Source organism: Pituophis catenifer, unplaced genomic scaffold (genome assembly GCF_029215685.1).
Source record: "Pituophis catenifer annectens isolate HBS135680 unplaced genomic scaffold, rPitCat1.0.hap2 SCAF_6, whole genome shotgun sequence".
Classification (NCBI taxonomy): Eukaryota; Metazoa; Chordata; class Lepidosauria; order Squamata; family Colubridae; genus Pituophis; species Pituophis catenifer.
The window spans coordinates 28,042,733-28,067,187 of NW_027256886.1; the positions used below are offsets into that span (position 1 = coordinate 28,042,733).

The window sequence follows — 24,455 nt, forward strand, 5'->3', positions numbered from 1 at the left end:
CATCAATCTAAATTAACCTGAGAGAAGACAGAATAAAAATCCAGGCCAAGCATAATATGTCATTCAACTCCTGAAAGAAGTAATTCCACTATTTCCATACTTTAAAGTTGTATATTATTTTGAATTTCTTGAATAAAGCATGTATTGTGTGTTGATATATAATTTTTAGTTGATTCTTTGCTTGAATTGACTAGATTAATTAATTAACTAGTCTGATAAATTCTGCACTTTTCAAAAGAATTTCTAGAAGCTTGTTGGAAGCCCTTTTGACACTTAGAAAAGAGATGAAGGTGTAAATTTTAGATATTTCCATTAATCAAAGATCCATATTAAAAGCTGAACTACTATAAATGTTAAAATCTTATATATAGCAGAAGAGAATAGCCAGACCCTCTTTTACAAGATAGCTAGATACTTTTATATAAATGAATTGATACATTAACATAATTATAAATAATGCTTCACTGGAGTCCAGTTCCCTTTAAACTCTGCATGTTTATTACAATTGTCCTTTCCTTTAGTAAATAAACAGTGAACCTTTGTAGTTTTTATTTATGGAAAAAATTAAATGACTTAAAGGATATGCTATGCCAAAATTTTAAAACAGATTAAAACAAAAGAACATCCAAAACTAAAGGACCACAATAGGGGGAAGTAGTACAATTATATTAGAAAAAGACACAAGTTAAAAAATCTGAATTCTGCTACTCTTTCAACAATCTGCACATCCAAAGAATGAATTCAGTACAAAAATGCATTTACAAGGTCATCCTCCAAAATAAAACTGATTTTATAAAGACAATTCATTATGTGTTTCTCTAATGTTGATTTTGAGATATTTGCTGGGCTAGGAAATATATTCTGTTTTCTTTTCATAGCTTTCATGAAAAGAAACCCAAACACTTAATACTGAGGTCTTAACACTATTTCATCTAGATCTCAACGGAGCTCTTCATGTACTATGAAGAACAATATATCCGGAAATATTCCTATGAAAAAAGACACAACTGTTCAAATAAAAACTTCTTTACATCTTAGATGCAGGGGAGAAATGCATGCATGAAGAATTTGTACAACAGAAAAGCCAGAAGTGTTTATTAAAATTTCCCCAATTTAAATTTAAAAATTGAGATTTAAAATCTGCTCTAATCATGGATGTGATGTGATAAATAGGTCAACAGTTTAAAGAATCAATGAAAAGAAGGAAAGCTTGGAAATAGATCTTCAGAGGCCACAACCTACTTTCCCTTTTTATTGTGTGTTTTGTTGCTCAAACATCTATAGCACCACACAAATAGGAAGGAGTTGCAACAGTGATAATCCCTCTTCTCCAAACAATCATCATTTGGTTTTGGAAGTATGGACAAAGCAAAAAACAACCTTCACTGTAGTTGCCAAAAATCTAAGCTTAGAGAGTAAACTCTGATTGGAAATTCCAGGTACAGCCCAGAATAAGCATTTCATCAGATAATCTGTACTGAAAAAGTTATACAGTCTTCATATCTTCAGATTCACTGCTGCGTAACAATGTTTCTATGGCAGATCCCAACATAATTTAAGAGCAATCTAGCTTGATGAACAGATGGGAAACGTCTGTTTTAAGAGGTTTGCATTGGTAGCCCTGTGTGTTAGGAAGTTAAAGGGAAGGGGAATCAATGGAGTGGGACAAGGAAACACATCTTTTTTTTACATTTCCTTTTCAGTTTTTATTTCAAATCTAATTCAAAATGTCAAAGCTACAAAAAAAAAAGAGGGGGGAGGGAATGAGGGAAACAATTATGGGGGTTTCTCCTAACTCACAATATTCTAAAACAACTACTGCCAGCAGATCTGTTACACACATTTCAGATGAAGTTTCTAAACACAAAATCTCATTCTGGGAAATAGCCACAATGAAGGTTTTGTACAATATAAAACATTGACAGGCCTACCAATGCAGTTACTCATGAATATACACGTGCATTCACACAAAAAAAAAGGAATGCTTTTTTTTTTCATTTGTTTAACAGACTGTTCAGGCACAAAAACAAAACCGCATTTCCAGTAAGTGACAGAATCATAAAAATTAACAGTTTGTCAGTGTTTACTCTTCTTTGACTTCTTGTGAGATCTGTGTGGAGAACGAGATTGAGATCTGGATTTTTTCCCTGACTTTTTAGGTGATCTGGATCGTGATCTTCTTGATCTTTTTGGTGTCCTTGAACCAGATGGTGACCTAAAAAATAAACTGATGTTAGTAATTTTCTCGTTCAATTTCTATCTATGCTTTTAATGCCTTGCAGAAAGAGACAATTGCTAATGCTATACTAAATTGGGTTTTAAGCAAATTTGTCTTCCAAAACACAAATACATGAAATTAGAATTTAAAAATAACATGTGCATATTACATGTATCAACAGAAATTCATTTAGGTTGCAATCCTATCAGAAATATCTATTGATAAGTTACCACTTAACTTAGCAGTGCCTGATTTAAATAAATATGCATAACAATCTCAAGTTAAAGGTGCATCACATGAACCAGGATAGCTATTGAAATGCCCCTCTCAAATGTTCAAGCTCACTTGTTAAGAGTTGAATCATAGAATTTTAATTATAGAATTTTCATTTATCGTCTTACACTCTCAACTACCTCCGCACATAACATTTCCCTCTTAATTTTACATTCAAATTCCTCTTCAGTATACTTTATTCACTCCAAGTTTGCAATCTGATTTGAATGATTATAAAGGGCACTAAATAACAAAATAAATGACAATTTGAACTGTAAAACAAGCTGTGGTTTACCTCTTGGCTTTTTTACTGGCATCTCTGGGAGAATCTTTATGGGAAGATCTGGAACGTGAGCTTTCTTTATGAGATCTTTCAGATCGTTCAGATTTTGGTGATGGAGATTTTGCTCGTCTGCTTCCACTGCTGCGCGATGGGCTTGGTGACGTGCTATGTCGTCTTTTCCTTTTGCAAAAACAGTGGAAATTATTACCTCTGAAGCATGGTCCAATGAAAATAGTGTATTTTAAAAAGTTTTAAAAGATTTTGAGTCGCCCAAACATATTGCAAATAGTGAAATTGTGTTATTGGGAATGTCAAACTGTTCTTTGGAAAAATTTTAATAATATTAAATACTTTCACACATCTGGAACTATAAAAATCTAAATTAATGGAGCAAGAAAAATAACATCTTTCATAATGCACATATTTTTGTAAAACTTAAAAAGAGATTACAGTTTAAAATTTGATTTGATAGGAATAAAAGAGTAAAAGGAAAAGAGAAATAGAGACAGAAATTTAAAAAAGCGTATATTATGAAATCCTTAGGCCGTAAATATAACTGCAATAAGGCACATTAATTTGTTTAAACATTATACCTTTCTTTCCTTGTTGGTGTACATTCTTCCTTTTCCTTCTTCTCTTTGGATCTTGAATCAGATTTCTCTTTATCTTTCTTATCTCTTTCCCTTTCCCTTTCCAGTTCCTTTTCTTTTTCCTACATGTAAAATATAACAGAATCATAAAAGTAACCTTAGAGATCATTGAGTCCAAGCCCTTTTAAGTACAGAATCTGTTGAAAAGTTCAAAGACCTCCTCTGAAGAACTCACAATTTCAATCTTAGCTAAATTAGTTTTCCAAATGGAAACTGGTGTAAAAAAACCCAAGGTTGTGAAACAGGGACAGAGAACCAGATCATTAATTCTTCTAGGTAGATTCTAACACCACTGCCTACGATATTCTACCTCCAGTGTTTTCAATACATCATGCCTGACTGAATAGAGAATTATTTGCCCAACACTAGTTGTTTTCCCGTAGTAAATGATTTATTAAAATTAAGTGAAACAATCATTTTTTCAACATCTTTAATGCACTGGTATGAAACCATCACTTTATGTGCTAGGAGAGACTGAGCTAAGTATCTTTATATAAGCTAAATTACCGGGATGGAATGCTCCCGGTTCGGACCGGATCGCCCGATCCGGTAGCGATGGAGACAGGTGGTTCGAAGAACCGGTAGCAAAAATCCCTGCCCGCCCCCCCATACCCAGCTGAGCCACGCATTCATCAGATGCTTTTTTTTTTTTTTTTTTTACTTTTAAAAGCATTTTTTCTACAACCTCTTTGGCCAAAAAAAATACTTTAAAAGTAAAAAAAAAAAAAAAAAGCCTCTGATGATCGTGCGGCTCAGCTGGATCCTCAAAAGCTTTTAAAAGCATTTTTTTCTACAACCTCTGAAGATGTTGTAGAAAAAATGCTTTTAAAAGCCTCTGCCGATCAGGCAACTCAGCTGGGATCGTCAGAGGGATTTAAAAGAAAAAAAGCCTTGTAGAAAAAGGTTGTAAAAAAATGCTTTCAAAAGGCTTTGACGATCCCAGCTGAGTTGCCTGATCGGCAGAGGCATTTAAAAGAAAAAAAGCCTCTGCCGTTCAGGCAACTCAGCTGGGATCCTCAGAGGCTTTTGAAAGCATTTTTTTACAACCTCTTCGCCGAAGAGGTGTAGAAAAAATGGTTTTAAAAGTAAAAAAAAAAAAACCCATAACTATAGATTTTTGACTCGTATTCTAGCATGGTTGTAAGGAAACCATAAGATCTCATACCGTTTAGTGGAAAAGGAATTTAATATTTATTTTAATTGATTGATTGATTGACTGACTGATTTGATTTGTTTTCCCATCAGATGATTCTTGGGCGGCTTACAATTTTATTCCATCCCAACCAGAATAATTTTTCTTCAGTTTCTTCGAATTATTTCTTCAAATAAGTAATAAAAAATGTATGCTATGCTTTTTTTTTTTACTATAAGATACTTACGAATTTGCTATATGTCAAGCAACTAAAGTTCCTTACTTTGCATTTTATGTCCTTTTCTGAAGTCAGAGTGGGGTGTGCAGAAGAACTCACTTGAGTTCACTACTCATACAAGTCACAATATACCATAGTTAAAGGGTAGTGGTGGCAGTATTATTATTAAAATACTTCATCCAAGCCACTGCAAACTAATGTAAAATTCTAAATTGTAAACACTGCTTACTCTCTGGAGCAATTTGTCACGGTAGTGTTCAACTTGTTCCTGAAGACTTTGGCCTTGCTTCTTCGGTCTTTTTCCGGATTCCAATTCATCTTGAAACTTCATTACTTTCAACTGAGACAAAACATTTTCCAAAAAAACAAAAAATACTTATCTGCAAGTTTGTAAAAGTCAGAAAAGCAGAGTACTGTTTTAATTTAGTCTTAACTGTGACATATATGGCTGAAACATTCTTCTAAGCACCTCTGCAATTACAAATACCCATAACACGATTCAAGATTTTAATGATTTACTATGGATTTATCTCTAAACTATGTAAAATAGTATTACTTTGTTACATTACCAGACTTTCTTTTTTCTCTCTTCCATCATCGTTATGAGACCAGAAGCTCGTTTATCTAAACTTAACATAATTTAGAATAACATCTAAATAGAGACAAATTGAAACAACCAACTTCATGTACTTTGAAGTTACTTTGCTTCAATAACTATAGTTTGGAGATCAGGTGCAAGGTTGAACTGTATATGAGTGTCTCTCAGTGTACTTCTCTCCCTGTGTTCATATCAGATAAGGAGCACAATGTACACAACCTAAGACTCATTTATATAAAGTTAGGATTAATTTATATTATACCTAAATATAGCTACAGTATTTTAAAGAGAAGAAAATAATCATTTATAACTACCCAATTCTCAACTAGTTCTGGATGCACTTTTAAATGTTTAATAAAGACCATAACAAAACAAGGGTCAAAATTCTATTATATACTACACAATAGAATAGAATTATTCAATTGACATTTTTAGTTAAAAAGCATATTTAAGCATACATTTGAAGGAATATTTAAAATAATCTCAGAAGCTACTTTAATTAACCTATAATACTTTAATGATTATGATTAAAGCATTTCTTTATTCAATGGTTTTTCCTATTTGCTAACAAGTTTTAAAAAATCCTGTTCACTTCAGATTTGAGTGGGTGTACATAGAGATCTAATTTTTAAATATTAATTCTATTAAAAAAATTGTACATATTTTAACTTTAAGGGGATAATATCCAAATAATTGAATAATATCTATTGGGTCTTTTAAAAAGTTTAATTATAAATCTTTTCAAAAATTTTAAATGAACATATCAATAAATAACCTTTCTAAAGAACTAAAGACTTCAAATCAACTGTCAGAAAGAGGAAGCACTATTTTAATTGTTAAATCATTTTGCTGATCACATGATTTCATTTATCAACATTTACACAAATTATGTTTGTATCACTGTTTTCACAAACATACCTCAATTTCTCTGAGTTTGGCACGCTTTTCCTCACTCATTTCTGAGAATTTGCTTGATGACTTTGAATCAGGTATTTCTTCTCTAATAGGATTGGAATAAAGGTGGTGCTCCTCAGATTTAGAACTTTGAGTATCCTCCTCATCTTCACTTTCTTCTTCTTGGCTTTAAAATAAGAGAAATAACACAATGATTCTCTTAATTTATTCATAATAGAAATGTTTGCAACGGACAGCACTTCCTAAGAAAGTATTTATCATAAAATAAGAGCATAACGGGACGCCCAAGAATACGTGCTTCCTATCACTTTGTATTTCAATTATACAATCTGTATGCAATTTTTAAAAACTAAAAAAAATATATAGTTAAGGGGAAGGAAAGGACAAGGAAAACAAAGTATTTTTATGTTTCTTCTTCATACCTAAAGACAGCATAAAAAGTAAATCTTATTACATATAAGATCTGTTAAGATTATAAATCCAAACATTTTAAATGCATTTTGCCCCAGGAGACCTAGAATAATTCACAGTATTTAAGGAGCGGGAGATAGAACTTAATCAGAATATTGTGATGTCAACTATTTAAAATGTAAGAGGAAATGAAGATGTTGTACAATGGCAGAAACCTGGACTAAGAATGGAGAACTGAACTAAGGGTTGTAATCCCCCCTTAACCATGAAGCCTGTTGAATATCTCTCTGCCTAATCTCATTACAGTTATGTGATAGTGCTGGGAATGGATAGAAATATATATACCACATACGGTCACAGAGGGTTGAAAATTTTGAGAAACAGAGGCTAGAGCATCTTGAGAAGAATTTTATATAGCCTTAAATTATTCAGATAATTGAGAGGGGATTCTGGGCTGTAAACTTCAAAATAATTCTGTATGTATAATTCATTCCATATACAAAAAAAGGGATATTAAAGACAATGAAAAGGATAAGGCATTTTTGGATCTGACTTATGTTTCTTAGAAATGGAGTCCTTCTTCTATCCAAGATTTTTAATATTCAACTGTTAATGATAATCACAATTTAACGAAAACCTTCAGATTCTAAAGTTACTATTATGCACATGTGAAACTTTTAATAATCCAAGGCTCTATTTTAACTTTAACTGGATGTGTTTTCAATTTATCATCATATTAGGCAACTTTTTAGGAGCTATCAGTGACATTGTGGACTGTAGTGATATGAAATCTTGTCTAAATTTCCTAAAATCCAAGAGCATCCACTATAATTCTGATAATGGATGTTAAGGTGTTAAAATCTTATGCCTATTGACTCTTCATAATTAAAGCCAGCTCAGAGAGGCATGTCGTGAGCTTGGTGAACGAATGTACAGTATAATGCCGAAACCTAAGAAATATATCCAGAATGTATACTCTGAAGAGTCAGTGTTTCTCCCTTTTCTAGAGAGAGATTCTTCCCAAATGTACAGTGAAAAGATCCCTTCATCTTAGATGAAACTTGCTTCAAGACAACATGATGCGTGCACCCCTTATATTTATTAATCTATTACTGCCCTTTCAGAATGGCCATTTGTTGTGGCCCGTCAGCGGCCTGTACAGCTAGTAGCTCATTCCGACAGTGAGGAGGCTGATGTGGTGCTGCACCAGCAGCCTGTGCAGCTGGCACTCGAGTCGGACAATGAGGAGGCTGGACAAGATGTGGTGCCAGAGGCGGGGATTCAGCCAGGGCCTTCAGAACCTCCAGAAGCTCCCATAAGTGAAGAGAAAGAAGAGGAGGAGCCTCTTCTCGATGCACGGGCGCGCAGAGCTGCCAAAAGGCAGGAGTGGCTCTTCAGGAGGAGGTCTCCTCAAGAGTAAGGCTTGGGGCTAATTGGCCACTCCCTTAGCCTATTTAAGGACGGATGACAACTGAGGCAATTTGCAGGGAACAACTTTGTTCACTCTCCTTCACATCCGGATCTTAGTTCTCTTATCAGTGTCCTGCAAATTGCTTCTGGGCTTTCTGCCAATCCTAGTAAGATTACGATTATTTATTCTTTGGATTCTTGTAGGCTGTTAAGAAAGTTAATTAACAGCCTTTGTTTGAAAAAGACTGATTTAATTTAGTAAACTACAGTTTGTACAGACTTTGTGTGTGCTGCGTTCTTTGGGTCCGTAGCTGGGCCAGAACACCATTTTGGGACACAATTCATTCAAACCTTTACTTTGTTAATGCAATCAAAATTTCTTTTGGAAAAAAAATGTATTTATGTTTGCATGAATTCTGGCAAGTGTACCTGAATTGAAACAGTTTTGCTAATTTTGCTTCAATTAGGAGATGTGAAAGTTGCAATAGATATTGCATGAGATATTCTTTGTTTTCTCCTTCCTCCCTCAATATTTTTATATTGGAGGAAATATGTAGATTCTACTACTATCCCTTATATAGGCTCCAGAAGTAATCAAGCAACTCTATTGTTTTATGAAAATCACAAAACATTTTTATTCCATTTATTATGCTTAAGATAGAGTAACTAGGGAAAAATGGTCTTACTTCTGATTTTCTTCTTCCTCTGATTCCTCATGCTGGTCAAACAGCTCCCATTTAGATGTTGTTACCGCTAGGATGACAATTAATTATTATATTAAAATGTCAATATATAAGCATTTTAAGAGAAATTTATAGATTTTCTAAATTCTTGTAACTTCCTAAACTTTTATTTAATGGCACTAACTCAGAGTATGTGGTATCTGTGTACTATTTTATTAATATTAAGCATGAAATGCTGAAAATATTTAATAATACCAGTAAACAAAAGAAACTAACCTTGAGCTTCAAGTGCAGACTCATCAACTGCTTCCCATTTTGAAGGGGCAACTTTAAATATTGGCTCATTCTTTTTAGATTCTTCAGATCCATCCACTATTGAATAAAAGAATTACGCAAAACATGAGGTAATACAACCCTAAGGATGCTCTATTTTAGAGCACTTCAATAAGAAAATCCAAATTTAAAAAGTTTAATGTTCCACAGATTACCCTGAAAGGCAGAAAAAAATCTATAAGCATATTTAGTGAAAAGTATGCCCCAACTTGTTCAATAGAATTGATCTCCTGGTAGTTGCACTAAACACTCTGCAAGCAAACTGTCAGGGTTCCAAGTAACACCCCCAACAAAATCAAACTCCGAGGCTTGAAGTTCCTCAAAGCTAACTTTTATTAGGGATGTCATATTGGCACATCTGGGAAAACCCGAATCTGAAAGCTTCCGGGTTTTCCTCACCCACAAGGAAATTCAAGACCTTGGCCACATCTCCCACATGTCCAATCAATTCTTTCCTGAACAGAAGACATCCTCCAATTTCTTCTTTGCACAGCTGCCAGATACCACGGCCTTGAACTTCTCTTAGAGAACTTTGTTATGGCTCCAACCTTTTGGGTTTTGTGGAACGCCGGGGGGGGGGGGATAGTTTTGCACGAGCAGGGGGGAGCATGTGTGCATGCAGCTCTATTTGTATAAGCGAGGCGCACGTGCACCCATTGTTCACACATATGGAGCTTCGTCCATGCGCTCACCCACTGTTCGTGCAAGTGGAGCTGTCTGCACTTGCCCACTGCTTCTGCAGCCCTGTTCCAAACAGGCCACTGCCCGGTACTCGGGCCCCAGGCTGGGGGTTGGGGACCCCTGATCTAATATACCAAGGCGGTTTTCTGCCTGGATAAACTTCACCTCACCAAGCATATTCTAAATTCTGAAAATTCAGGCAGAATTTATCCGAAGTATAGAAATTTCATATAAAAATATGTCAACTAAAAAGTCCATTAGCTCTCTTTGCGTAGATAAATATAATAATACCGAGAAAGGCCTGTATGTCCAATTTTAACATCCAAATCTACTCTGAATTTAAATCCAGGTATTTGCAAGAACTGAAATGTTAGTAAATCTTGGCAGATATTAAAACACATATTATTTTACATTAGATAAATTTTCATATGCTTTCAAAATGTAATTCCACATCTTTCTCCAGAGTAACTATGTTATTTACTATATTGATTTGCAATAAGACGCTTGCTCCTAGGGAGGAAAGCTATGACAAATCTAGGCAGCATACTAAAAAGCAGAAACATCACCCTGCAAACAAAAGTGTGTATAGTCAAGGCTATGGTTTTCCCAGTTGCAATGTATGGCTGTGAAAGTTGGACCATAAGGAAGGCTGAGCACCAAAGAATTGACGCCTTTGAACTATGGTGCTGGAGAAGACTCCTGTGAGTCCCTTGGACTGCAAGATTATCAAAACACTCAGTCCTAGAGGAGATCAACCCTGACTGCTCTTTAGAAGGCCAAATCCTGAAAATGAAACTGAAATACTTTGGCCACATAATGAAAAGGAAGGACTCACTGGAGAAGAACCTAATGCTGGGAAAGATTGAGGGCAAAAGAAGGAGACGACAGAGAATGAGGTGGCTGATGGAGTCACTGAAGCAGTAGGCGTGAGCTTAAATGGACTCCAGAGGATGGTAGAGGACAGGAAGGCCTGGAGGAACATTGTCCATGGGGTCGCGATGGGTCGGACATGACTTCGCAACTAACAACAATTATCTGCTTTATAATTGAATCTAATAAATATTTTAATTAGAAAATATTATGTATTTCATTTGCATATAATATAATTTTATAATAAGATGTATGCTTCTAACTATGTGCTAAATTAGAACATTCCTTACAAGGTACTCCATCAAGATCATCATCAATTGATTTAATAGGGATTCCATCAAGATCATCGATTGGAGCAACATCAATAGGAATTCCATCCATATCTTCTAGTGGAGCACCATCAAGTTCTTCTTCAATGGGAGCTCCATCAAGATCATCAGGTACTTCCTGAGAATAAAACATACATTGAGATAAATATAATCAAAGTATTTTCACAAGGGTTTACTTCTTTATTTCATCACATAGGATTTTTTCAGCCTGTGGCTATGTAAAACCCTTACATAAGTCTGTTAATTTGCACCAGTTCATATGTAAAGCAATTTCTCATTTACCATACAGAAAAAAACCAATTTCTGTGCCTACCCTTCAAAACAACTGCACTATAAATCCCAAATCAACTCAAGAAACTCAAGAAAGAAATGAGTGAATTTTACAAATAGATACACATGAATATACACTTTACTGTGATGCTATACATGCAGTGCAAATGAGTACAACCTCTAATACAGAATAATCTAATCCTCACTGTGCAAAACTAATTCATATTCATGAAGTTTTAAATTCCCAAAAATTATTCTGATTACAATTTTTCTTACAAGATTAAATAGCAGATACTTTAAGTATCTGTGATTTACATCAGAAAAACGTATTAGACCATCTCCTATATTTCACAATTTACCCATGTATTACAATATAAACAGCAACTAATATATTCGTGGTAAGAGAAATTCAATCATTTTAAGCATCACATAGTATTTTGTATCTTCCACTTTAATTACAAAATGAAACAACTTTTAATCAATCTTCAAACTGTTCCTCTTTGTACCCATAAGAAACAGTAGGACTATAAGACCAAAAAAATCTTGGGTCTAACAACTCTTGAAGCAAGTTCTATATATTTAGGACAATGCTAAGACAAATGCCTACATAACACTGTCTCTTAAAGATCCTAATTTTCTAACTGCACCCATAATATGGAAGAGGTGAGAGGCTGATTTCAAACATTCAGATATTTTAGAATTCTCTCTCCCTCTCACATCCAAACACACACCTGAAAACTGATATAGAGGCAATGCACGTGCTTCAGGTTCCAAGCAATTTCCAATACGTAACAGGTAAATGAGCTAGTTCAAAGGCAAAGGTATGGACAATGTTAACATTCATAAACAGAAAAATATGTGTTTATGCAACCTCAAATCAATGGGGAGTTTCAACTGGGAACCGATAGAAGCCTTCATATTCTAGAGTCCTAGTACAAACCTCTGCCAAAATCTCTTCCTTACCTTTACCTTTAAGGTTCTCGTTTGCTTCCAGATCAATAGTATCAATAATGGTCTTATCTCATACTTACCTCTGTTTCTTTTTCTTCAATAATATTTACAAGCCCCAAGAAAATATTCTGTAGTTTGATCAAAAATGGTTCTGGATAAATCGCCCAGTCTTCCCATGCTCTGAAGCATGTCATTACCCGTTGCTAAAAGTAGTAAACAATGCTAGTCATTTGTATTAAGAAGAACTTTAACAATAAATACAAGGCTATACATCTATTTAGCATGTGCCTTTACAGCACAGTCACTCCTGCCTTGATGGATTTGCTAATTTTGACTGGAAAACAATGATAAACCATGAGATGCTGACTGTACTATTTGTAGTTTCAATGTCTTTTTAGAGACATAGAGAACATTAAAAAAAAAAGATAGTTAAATACAGTTTGGTGTAGAGAATTCTTTATATCTTTTCTCTCACCTAATATGAAAGGATCAATTCAGACCACTGAAGTACTGTAATTTTGTGTATATAAATTGCTTATTTAATAATCAGTTTGAGGTCAAAGCAAAACTAATTTAGGAAAATTGAAAATAGCAACAGCATTTAGACTTACATACTGTTTCATAGAGCTTTGCTTTGTAGTACTCTCTAAGTGGTTTACAAAATCAGCATATTGCTCCCAACAATCTGGGTCCTCATTTTACCAACTTTGTAAGGATGGAAGGCTGAGTCAGACCAAACTCCTGGCAGTGGAACAAGTTATCTGCAATACTATATTCTAACTACTAGGCCATCACGGCTAGCGATATTTTGTATAAAATAGATCCTCAGAATTAGAATTAAATTAGAACTAATTAGAACATTCTTCTGGAGAAAGCCACTGCCTTTTCAAATCTGCTAAAATTCTTATTCTTTATCTAGTCTTTATCTCTTATACTTATTTCTCAAGCAGGTTATAATCTAAATTTCTAATGAGATAATTCATATTTGTGGCAGTCTCCTTACAAATTTCTCTCCTAAGAGAGTTTGCCCTGGCATCAATATTAATGTTTGGTTACTGTCGAAGATAATTTTCACCTAATATTTTAAATGGTGATATACAAATGCCTATGTTTATTTTGCCATTTATATTATGTATTTGGTATTTTATTGTATGTGTAGGCCACATTGAATATAGTTTATTTCCTCCTTGAAAATTTATTAACTATATAAATACTGAGGCATTCTGCTCATGTCATGTCAACAATAACCATGCACATACCTTAAAGTTTTCAGACTGTAAATGGCCTTGTATTGTTCGGTAGGTAGCATTCAGATCAGAATATATCTGACATAGCTTTGTCTCAAAACTGAAAAGACAGTTTTCATATGTTAGACATTTTATAGTATAAAGAACTGCACTGTGAAAGTCAACCAACCTAATGAAGAATTACATAAATATTTCCCCACATTTCCACGCAAAAAAACTCTGAACACCTAGTTGGAAAATGGTGTCAAGTTATGAATAGGTTTTAAGACTCTAGAATATAATAGTCAGATGCAGTGGATCTATATTAATTGGAACCCTGACAATAGTTGCTTTATAACTGTATTTCAATCCATCATTAAAAATATATTCAGTGTGCACATATACATGTAGAAAACAAATTAGTAAAACAATATTCTTTAGCTATCTCTAACTGCAAATTACAGCAGAAAAATTAAACTGACCAGAGGAGAAAAATCAACAGACACAAATGCTGCTTTGGTCAAAATGCAATGCACTTTTTTTTGCAAATGCAGCAGTTCCTGCAGTTTATGTTAAGTGTCAATATAGAGCAACCAAATAGTATATGCAAATTTTAAAGCCCAAAAGTAGTATTTTTTTTTTCTCAAAAGAGTTTAAAACTTTATACTTACAATTTTCTGTAATATGAAGCATTGGCAACTTTCGCAGAAGAATTATACAACACATCAGAAACCAAATATAATCTTGCAATCTATAAAAAATATAGAATTAAGTTAACTACTGCTAATTTTGTTTGTATTAAAAGATAAACATTTTACCCCATTAACAGGAGTATAAAACAATACAAATACAGTAGATAAGTTAGAAAAAAAATCATTTTCTAAAAAATGTAATTTAGTACCAAGTGCTGTTCAAATATACCAAACTATCAGAATTTTTTCTACAGTGGAAAAATTAAATAATAATAAAACTTTAAAAATGATTAGTGATGTTATTTCCTTAAAAGGAAATGGGCTGAAATTTGTATTAGAATAGTATGATTATGGCCATTAACAGATTTTAGCATTGAATCAAGAAAATATTGATTTAGTAAAAGATGTTAATTGTACTTTCATGGTTATTAAATAAATACCAATTCAATGTCAGTGAGAATCAAAATCACGTAGAGATCAAACATACCTTTTTAGGGAGTGGCGTTTTCAAGATGGATAATGACTCTGCAATACAGTCCACTATTTCTTCAGCAGCCTCAGCATTATTAAGACAGAAAACCATTGCATCTCCAATATCATTCTTACGCGGTGTTAACCCACGCAGGATTTCCTCTAATTTGTCCCTCTGTCTAAAATTTCAGTTTCAAATTTTTAGAACACTTAGCAACATCTTTTCCTTTATATTTATAAATGAGTTGTGTATATTATATTTCAGAATCGAAGTAACTAAAAATAATCTGGTATTAGATTGGTTTTACTGAAACTAAGAACATATTCTTTCATCTTTAGTCAGCAACCAAAAAAGTTGATTAAGGGATTATGAAATGCTGCTCCAAAAAGAAAACATACAATTAGATCTTCTTATAATGGAATTTGAATATTGGGTATTACTAAATATGGGGGAATATTGTAGATGGTCTGTTTTAGGTCTAGAGAAAAATTAGGTACATTAGGCTCTTTAAAGATGCTTACTCCTCCTTAAGTGCACCCTTCTTGCTTGGCTCTTCCACAAATGCTTCAGGTTCCTGTTCTTCAGACATCCCATGGAGATATGGATTTAAAGGAGGTGGCCTCCAAAAGGAACCATTTTTAAACATGCGAAAGTCTTCAGTCCTCCATTTGGTTGGAGCATCACCCTAACAAATAAGAACAAACATTTTAAATAAGGCAAAACAAGTGCTGGACCTGCAGAAAAGTATTTCCAATTTTCTAAAATCCCACTCTTCTTTTTAAGCCCCCAGTGGTCCAGCAAGTAGAGTTAAACTAATAACGCTAAAATAGTTGTAAAAACATTTCCTACCTGTAGAATTGAATAAAGCTTCCATCTGTAGTACACATGAGCTGGAGTCTGATTCTCAAATAAAAATCTAAACAAAAAGCAGAGCAGAATCAAAATAAATACCGTATTTTTTTTACTATAAGATGCACCGGTGTATAAGACGCACCAAGATTTTGAAGAGGTAAGAAAAGTTTTTACCCTCCCCTGCCCCCAGGAGCACTCTGCAGGCTTCCCAAACCCTCTGCGTGCCCCGTTTTTTGCAAAAACAGGCTTGTTTTTTGCAAAAATGGAACAAGCGAGACGGGGCTTCGGGAGGCCAAAAATGGCTGTATTCGGTGTATAAGACGCACCCACATTTCCACCCTTTTTTAGGGGGGAAAAGATGCATCTTATAGTCCGAAAAATATGGTAATTGCAAAGAAAAATGAGACATCCTAAAAGTAAGGCAAAAAGTATTGTAAAATTTCAAAACCAAAACAAAAAGTAACTGTTAATACAATGTTTTCTACGTAACAAATTCAATTCAACAATTATATAATCTATAATATCCAACAGAACTAATGAAAATATTAAATACCTGAACATTGGATTATTGATTTCTCTATTCATGATCATGGCTTCAAACATAGGTCCTTCACGTACCACAAATTCTATCATTCGATGTATTAATGCAAGCAAGTTCCTGCAACAACAACACAGTTAAAGGAAAATTGATTCATACCTAACATTATGCAAGCTATGCACCACCTAAGGCATTTATAAATGAAAAAAGATTATTTTTGCTGTATAGTTAAGAACATTGCTCCAAATTCTTAAGTTATACAATTATTCTAACCTTACATAATCAAAAATAAATTTGGACAATGGCCTTCAATATTATCATGAGTATAAAGAAGTCCTACAACTCCTAGATTATTTGTTCAGTACAAGATCTCACTGGTTCTTTATTTTTACCTGAGACAACTGTATTATTTTGTATGCTTAGAGTGAACTAATTCATAATTCTTATAAATAAATATGAATACAACTCATGACATGCAATAAAAGATAGCATATTAACTGTTTCTTTATAGAAATCAATATGATCAAAATTACATTCGTAACATTTGATAAGACTTTGTGTTTGAGTCCAGTAAAAATGAAAAAATTGGTTAAAAATCCTGTTGTTTGATTATGTATAAATTTGAGCAACAAAAATACAGAGTGGTGTAGGCTGCGAATAACCAAGGAATTCTGGTTTCTGCAATATTTTGACAGCTTCTTGAATCACCTGGAACTCCCTATAAAACTATGATATAAATGTATTTTTTAACAAATACAACATTAGGGAGTAAGTTTTCTCCAGAAAGCTGTCATTAGTGTTAACCTGATTCACAAAACTCTGAATATGCTATATGCTTATTATTCTTTATTGAGTACAACTTAAGAAATTCGAAGTGTTCATTATTGAGCATTTCAAAATGCACTAATATAGATGAAGCAATACATTAGGAAAAAAAGAAAAACTACAATTCAATTTAGAGATTATTATTTGGGGATTTCTCAGATTTTTAGCAAGTTGCTTGAATCCAAAGATAAGTTAACATTAAGAAGGTCACAGAAGGAAAATATTTTCATTACCACTAAACTTCCAAAACTAGCTCTGGAAGATCAAGGAGCTTTCTTCAACCAAAGATGGCAAGGTAGAAAAAATTCCTGGATAAGTAGAAAATCAACTAAAACCAGGTTGGTCAATTTCTCTTTCCACCAGCAACTCTTTCCCACATACATACATACATACTTCTCTTTTAAGAGAGACATAAATGAGGAAGGTACTTTTCTCCTGTGAACTTATTTAAGTTAATTTATTTTAGGAAGCAGTTCCATTAACCCCAATTTGTAGAACTGCAAGTAGGAAATACATATATAGTTAGCTACTTAGTATTATTTTAGCATTTTTTTCTAAAAAGTAGTATCGTAGGCTACTTAGGTAGACTGTAGCATATGCTTTTCAGAGTTAAAAATAAGTTCCTGATCTTATAAAGGAAAGATACTAAATAAAAGTACGAAAAATCTATACCACATATGTCCTCGCACATAAAAAAGAGTTCATTTTGTTGGGTGCTTAGTTGTATACACAGGTAAGTTTCATAACATATAAGAGGTACTAAAACAATAAAAGCTCCTCATTCCCATTACCCACCCCAATTTCATTCTTATATTACATGCACCAAACTAAAAGAATATTGGTATTCTGGCACATTCAAAAGGATTTTGTAATTACTAAATGAAGTATAAACCCTAAATTTATAAGCTTAGGGTTTCAGGAACTTCAAGTGTGCATAAAATTTGACATCAAGAACCAGAGAAAATGCACATTTGTTTTTAGCTTATAATACAAACACTAAACAGAAAAAAAAAATTCTGTTTTAATTATAACTATGACTAACCTTATACAATTAAAAACTAACATTATTAAAAGTAGCCTTTAATGTGTTATCTACTACTTATTTCTTAATTTCCTATCATCATCCTTCAAATTAATGTTCATAATATACAAATAATTATCATTTTAGTCACTGCAGAAGTCTAAGAGGAATTATTTGATCACATGGAAATTGTATTTTAAAATGGTTCTGCAAACTTAATTTCACATTCTGAATTTTAAGATTATAGTTCTTGGTACTTCATGGACTACTTACATATGAAATCACCTAAAGCTCTCCTTTCCTGTCAATGAGACATGGCAGGTTGTATAAGTAAAGAAAAAACATTTTAGTGGTAACATTCTTTTTGAAGAATGTCTTCTCCATCAAAAGAAAAGAGGTGCAGAATTATTTTAGTTTGATCCTAACTCTCAAAATGTGTTATTTTATTTCTTTTTAAACCTGATTGTCTTAACTGAAGATGTTTTATTCCTGCATTTTATCTTAATGTATTTTTACTTTTTTTTTTTTTTAACTTTTCCTATTTTTACGCCAGGACATCTTGACAGAATGCAGTCTATAAATAATGCAAAGAAGCACAATGAAAATAAGCAGCATGAACAAATTCATGAATTCCAAAGGTAAATTTTCCTCCTCTTCTTTTAACCCCACTAAATTTACAACCCTAAATAATGACACAGGAGAACTCAGTGGGCTTATCTTTCTCTCTTCACTACTTCCAAAACATATTGTCAGTATGTTGAAACATCAAAACCATTTTAATTCAACAATAAAGTGAAACGTCAATTTAATAGACTGAAGAGGGGGTGGGGGGATCAGTTGTTATTTACAATTGTCTGTTAATTAGAATGTACATCATTCACATGATGTCATTACAGAAATCATTTTATTTCATTGGTGTAATGACACTATTGCACAAATGACATAAAATGGTTTAATACAACAGGAATTCTCATCCACTGCAACAGGTTTCTAAACAGGGGTTTCACAAATATATTTATTGATATACAAAATATTTTCCATCGTTGGACTCTTAAAATGCTGCAGTGAGCAAAACTAGAACATTCTTTTTCTGAAACAGGTTTTGTTTTAAATCCTAAACAACAACAAAAATAAGGAAACATTTGCAAACACATTCTCCTGGCTCTCGTAAGTCATATCACATAACTCTTCAGCACTGAAAATTGCTCTCCTCTTTAAAAAAAAAAAAAAAAGCATCACGGAAGAGATGCTTGCATTTCTTTCTTCAAAATGTATAGCCTGGTTACATTATGAATCTTTATGATAAAAAACAACATAAAACAAAAGGATAATAGTTTGTAAAACATTAATTTGGCCAACAAAAAGAAGTCTTTCAATTATAATAAAACCACATTAATTGGAGCTGATCGTACCAATGTCTGGTCAAAAACTGTATACTTTCCCAATCCATCCCATGATGTTTTCCTGGTCCCCCGCTGCCGCAGACAGTTCAGCTGGTGTTGTTCACCAAGGCCAATGTCAAAGAGAATTTGGAAATCTTTGGTGCTCGTTTATTTTAAACAAGTGTTTGTGTTGCTATGTTTCAGAAGAGCTTTATGCTTGGCTGAGCAAGGATTTGCCCGATATATGCTGTACTCCTTTGGCCCTAAATTACGTTAGACTAAATTATATCCTGATTATAAAAATTATAACTGCCATACTTAGATACGCCTAATACTCTCACCACTTAATTTAGAGAAAGATTAAGCAATTATGAATTACTATGCTAAAGCTTTCAGAAGATGACAGAAAAGATCTGTCATCCAAACCCCAATCATACAAGTCAATCAATGAGTCAAGATCAAAACCATGATAACCCATAACAAAGATGGTATATTACTGTAATTCTGGATATAAATTAAAATCTACTCAATATCCCCATGCTGATGAAATAAATGTATCCTTTTGATCATTAAACTAATAGGCAAGCCTAAAACCACTGATTTTTACTGACATCCGAGAATCCACCTTTTCACATGACAACTTTAGATCTGCTTTATAGTGACTGCTCACAGTAATATGGTCCTGTATGCTATCCAGACACAATGAAAGGTACAATCTAAAACATTTTTACGGGCTAAAGTTGAGTAAAACTCTGCTTTCTTTGTAGCCATCTACTAAAATAATTCCAACTTCATTCCATTTAATCCTACAACTGAACTGAAATACTAGTAAAAGTCAGTTTAATATAGATAGTATACCTTAACATTCTCACATCTACAAAGCAACCATTGCTCAGTCAAGACTAAACTTTTCCTCAACATCACAATTTATATAAAATTCCAAATGGGATAGTCGCTATATTTAGATCAGTAATAATAAAGAAAAACATGTACCTTTCTGTTGGGATAACCACTTTGACTATGGCTTGCGACAGAGTCTGTATATGAAGTCACATCAGATAATAAACATAGAATATGTGAGTATTGTTAACAAGTAACAAGCAAAAAATACATATGCATTGAAAATACTACACATCTATCACATGTTTGCAGGCAATCACTGCTGCAGTTATAGACTATGCAATTACATAGCAAATTATTGTGTGTGGTGAACCACAAAAAGTTCACAAATTGCAAAGGACATTCCAAATAGAATGTACATCAATGCACTGAATAGATACTAAACTGATAACAGCCCAAAGAATTAGGCACAGATATCCATGTGTAGAGTAGGGCTTTTACTTTTCTCAATAGCAGTTTCCCTTTTACTGCATCAATTGCTATTTTTAAAATCTTGTGAAACAAGTTACACATGCAGCATAGAAAAGCTATTTTTAAAAAATAAAAGCCTCAATGTACATAGACAAACCCACCACATGCATATGAAGGGGCTTGCCAGATGAAGGCATATACAGAAAATGGAATCATATTTTCTATTTACTAAGTTAGTCCTATGCAAGCTAACATTTGTGGTGTTTCCACTATGTTTATGTGATCGGGGTATAGTATTAAATATTCTAATGTTCCATCCCCTTCTTTCTGGAGACTGACTTCTCCCAGCTTTTATTGTTGGTTTTTACAGCTGTTTAAATCTTTTGAAAGTGGTGATTTGGAATATGTGGGAGCCCATACAAATCACATCTTTTTGAATCATCAAAGAAGTGCATGCACAGCCAGAAAAACAGCTGGAAACTGCTTACAAAACAGTTGCATGAGACTGAAAAAAGGTGTGGCACTTTGATGATTTGGAAAGAGGGGCTTCATATAGCTCCCATGTGTTCCAAAGGAGCTTTTTCAGCGGATTTGATAGCCCTACTGTTTTTAACCACAGTTAAGAATCACACTGAGAGTGGCAATAGTTTAAGCTAATCAAGACTGTGGCTTACCAGATTTTGAATCCTGCTAGGAAGCCAGGATTTAGAGAATGCGACCAGGAACAGCCTGAGAGGTTTTTCCCACAATTATTGTCACTGCCCAAGTAACACTTAACTATGTTAAAGCCAGCACTAAAATTTTGCAGTCCAAAACCAAAAACTTGCCCGAGAAAGGCAACAAGATTAAAAAAAGGAAGCAATCTGTAGCTTATTTGTTGTATTTGTACTGGCCATTAGTTCTCAACCCTTTCAAACCTAAGAAACTTCATGAAAGTATTAAAACAATGTGATATCACTTGTGTTTAAGAGTTACTTACCATTTGTTTTTTTAAAAAAAATCCTTTATCTATCCTGAGTTATTTTCAGCTACTAATTTAATGTCTGAAATAGCTTTTTACATAGAAACATGTGAGCTCATCCTAATTAATCAATCTGGCTGAATTTAAATGTAGCCTTTAAAAAGATTAATTTAGAGACTGCAAATCTGGCAGCTAACAAAAGGGGGACAGAGGAGAAAAAAACCAGGGAGTGTGGAGGGGGAAAACACGGTGTGGCCAGATTTAAAAGTGCAATTAAAAACAAAGCCCAATTATGTAGCTCAAACATGACAAGGGAATGAGGCTCCTTAAACTAAGGCAGGGAACAATTAAGCAAATTCTATCACAGAGTTACAAATACTATCATACAGAAGATGATATGGCCCTGAGTAACATTTTACCTTCTCAAAATCTTCTTTGTTTTTAGGTGGTGGCAACATTGGAGCATTAGGATTCTTCAGTCTCTCTCTGGGCTGAGCATTAAATGGCAGACCCGAAGGAGGTGGTGGAAGGGTATGTTCCATCATTGAAGGAGGAATATATATAGGATGAGGAGGAATAGGAACAGCTTTGCCCCAGCCTAATTTCATTTCAAAAGACATGATCATCTTGCCTGGGGAAGAATTGCACTGATTTAGAAACTGCATTATCAGTGTTTCAATGAAAATAGGTCCTCGTATAGACACTCACGGTTGTCTAACAGATATATCATGCAACAGAAATAAACTGCATTAAATTCAGTCTTAGTTTTTAAAGATGTCTGACTAAGGATACTGTACAGGTAGTGCCCAAGTTATGACCAAAATTGAGCCCAAAATTTATGTTGCTAAGTGAAACATTTGTAAAACAAGTTTGTCCCATTTTACGAATTTTCTTGCCAGTTTTTAAGTGCATCATTGCATTTTTTAAGTTAGTAACAGTTAACTGAACTTGGATTCCCCACTGACTTTGCTCGTCAGAAGGCTGCAAAAGCTGATCACATGACCCTGGGATACTAAAACCATCATAAATATGAATCCATTGCCAAGCATATGAATTTTGATCATGTAACCATGGGGATGCTGCAATGGTCATAAGTATGAAAAATGGTTATAAGTCACTCTTTTCAGTGCCATTGTAACTTTGAACGGTCACTAAATGAACTGTTGTAAATCAAGGACTACTGGTAGCAATTAAACACTGCAACTTCCAAAAATCAGTTCTCATCTCAAGATATTTTAATCGAATGTAAAAATGGACATAGGACTTTGTTGACAAAGTCAACACAATTGCACACAATTACATGATTGCACTATCTGGATTTCAAATCATCCAAATACTATTATTAGAGCTAAATCTGGAGTAGGCTTTTTTTTTTTTTTCAAATAAGTAGAAATAAGAATAAGAAACTAAAAATGAAATAAATTCCATTAAGGGAAAAGCCCAGTTATATAAACATAGCAGCCAATCTGATCAATTAATTCACCTGGTACTTACTAATTTCTTAACTTCAAAATTCTTAAAAGGTAAGGAAAATCTTTAAGTTAAGATTTTCATAACAAAGCAGAGATAAGTAAATAAACCTTCCCCACACAATGATTTTCACTGGAAACCTTGCTTTGCTCAATGTTCCTCCTGATTTCTTATATAGGCAATTAATTTCAATCCTTTAGTACCATTTAAATTCTTTAGTGCACGTTCAGCATCTCTCCTATTCATGAAGGCAACAAATCCACAATTCCTTTCTCTTGCTCTTTCTTCATCAGTCCTTGGCCACATAATTTTCACACTTGCCAAAGGCCCAAAACGTCCAAATTCTTGGCACAACATCTCTTCATTCATCTAGAAACAGAAAAAAGAATGAGGTATTTCTCAAAAGAAAGTGCACCTCCTGTATTCTGTAAGTACAACAGGAAAAAAATTAATAGAATGGTGTGATAAAATATCACAAGATCCAGAAATACCCTAATGATTTGTTCTCACAGCAATAAAACATAGCTCATAATCCAATAGTGCTCAATAGGTTTGGGTTGGAGTTTCAATTCTTAGAAGCAATTGGGAAAGCTGCCTACTTAGAAAATGGCTGCTATAATGGACAGGCCTGGTCACACACACAAGCCTGTACAATGAATAAGTCCCATCAATACAACTTTGACAACAGCCATGGCATACATACTTAGTAGATATAGCTGAAATAACAAGATCTGGATTAAAATCTTTATTTGACCACTAATTCAAGTGATTATTTTTATATGAATCATTATCAAAATTCCCTTCCTCTCCAAAATATTTATATGATGCATTATGGGTAAACCCATGCATAATATTTGCATACTTATGATATGAAAAATTATGTACAGAGTTCATAGCAATGAATGTTTTTAAGTACTCTAATTATTACCTGGGGATTAATGTTTCCAAGATACAAATTTGTTGTACTTGGATCTCCAACATCATGTGAACCTGGAGCATAATCATCCAGTACTAAAACAAAGAAAAGAAGATGTAATTCAATGAATTCATTTTAAATTAACTAAGCATATAATTAAGTTGTAAAACTATATTACCACCTGAAGATCTATTTCTTCTTGAAGGTGCATCCACTAAAAGAAAGATCAGATGTCTATTTAGTTTCAGATTTTGGAAGATTACAATACTGTAATACAATAATGATTACTTACTGGAACGGCGTTGTCCATCTGAATCTGATTGAGGTGGCTCAAAACGACTTAATCTACCTTTAGTTTTATGTCTTTCATCACGCTCTTCTTGAATTCTGTAAGAGATATTTTATAAAACTAGTAAGCAGCTTCAATTCTAATAGTCATCGTTATAATTTTAAAAATCCTAGTTTTGAGATAGACCACTTCGGAGTTTGGGGATTGAAAGAAATTCTCTACATCAGGGTTCTCCAAAGTGGTCAATAACAGTCT

General features: G+C 33.6%; 1 protein-coding gene across 2 annotated transcripts in view; it reads right to left on the reverse strand.

The window, feature by feature from the left end:
• Positions 1-475: 475 nt before the first annotated feature.
• The window catches only part of U2SURP (U2 snRNP associated SURP domain containing), a 39,491-nt gene continuing 15,511 nt past the window's right edge, over positions 476-24,455 (reverse strand). Inside the window, exons 7-27 of one of the 2 annotated variants that reach the window (XM_070945078.1) lie at positions 24,204-24,298; positions 24,093-24,125; positions 23,924-24,006; positions 23,199-23,364; positions 21,945-22,156; positions 20,247-20,290; positions 16,041-16,145; positions 15,485-15,551; positions 15,157-15,320; positions 14,651-14,813; positions 14,143-14,222; positions 13,505-13,592; positions 12,326-12,448; positions 10,986-11,142; positions 9,088-9,183; positions 8,815-8,881; positions 6,311-6,473; positions 5,024-5,134; positions 3,368-3,486; positions 2,787-2,954; positions 476-2,215 (exon numbers count right to left, since the gene is read on the reverse strand). In XM_070945078.1, coding sequence (XP_070801179.1) covers positions 2,077-2,215; positions 2,787-2,954; positions 3,368-3,486; positions 5,024-5,134; positions 6,311-6,473; positions 8,815-8,881; positions 9,088-9,183; positions 10,986-11,142; positions 12,326-12,448; positions 13,505-13,592; positions 14,143-14,222; positions 14,651-14,813; positions 15,157-15,320; positions 15,485-15,551; positions 16,041-16,145; positions 20,247-20,290; positions 21,945-22,156; positions 23,199-23,364; positions 23,924-24,006; positions 24,093-24,125; positions 24,204-24,298 — 2,443 coding nt within the window. In that variant the 3' untranslated portion in view covers positions 476-2,076. Of the gene's footprint in view, positions 2,216-2,786; positions 2,955-3,367; positions 3,487-5,023; positions 5,135-6,310; positions 6,474-8,814; positions 8,882-9,087; positions 9,184-10,985; positions 11,143-12,325; positions 12,449-13,504; positions 13,593-14,142; positions 14,223-14,650; positions 14,814-15,156; positions 15,321-15,484; positions 15,552-16,040; positions 16,146-20,246; positions 20,291-21,944; positions 22,157-23,198; positions 23,365-23,923; positions 24,007-24,092; positions 24,126-24,203; positions 24,299-24,455 lie in introns of those variants that run through there. The other variant, XM_070945079.1, reaches the window with a different exon arrangement.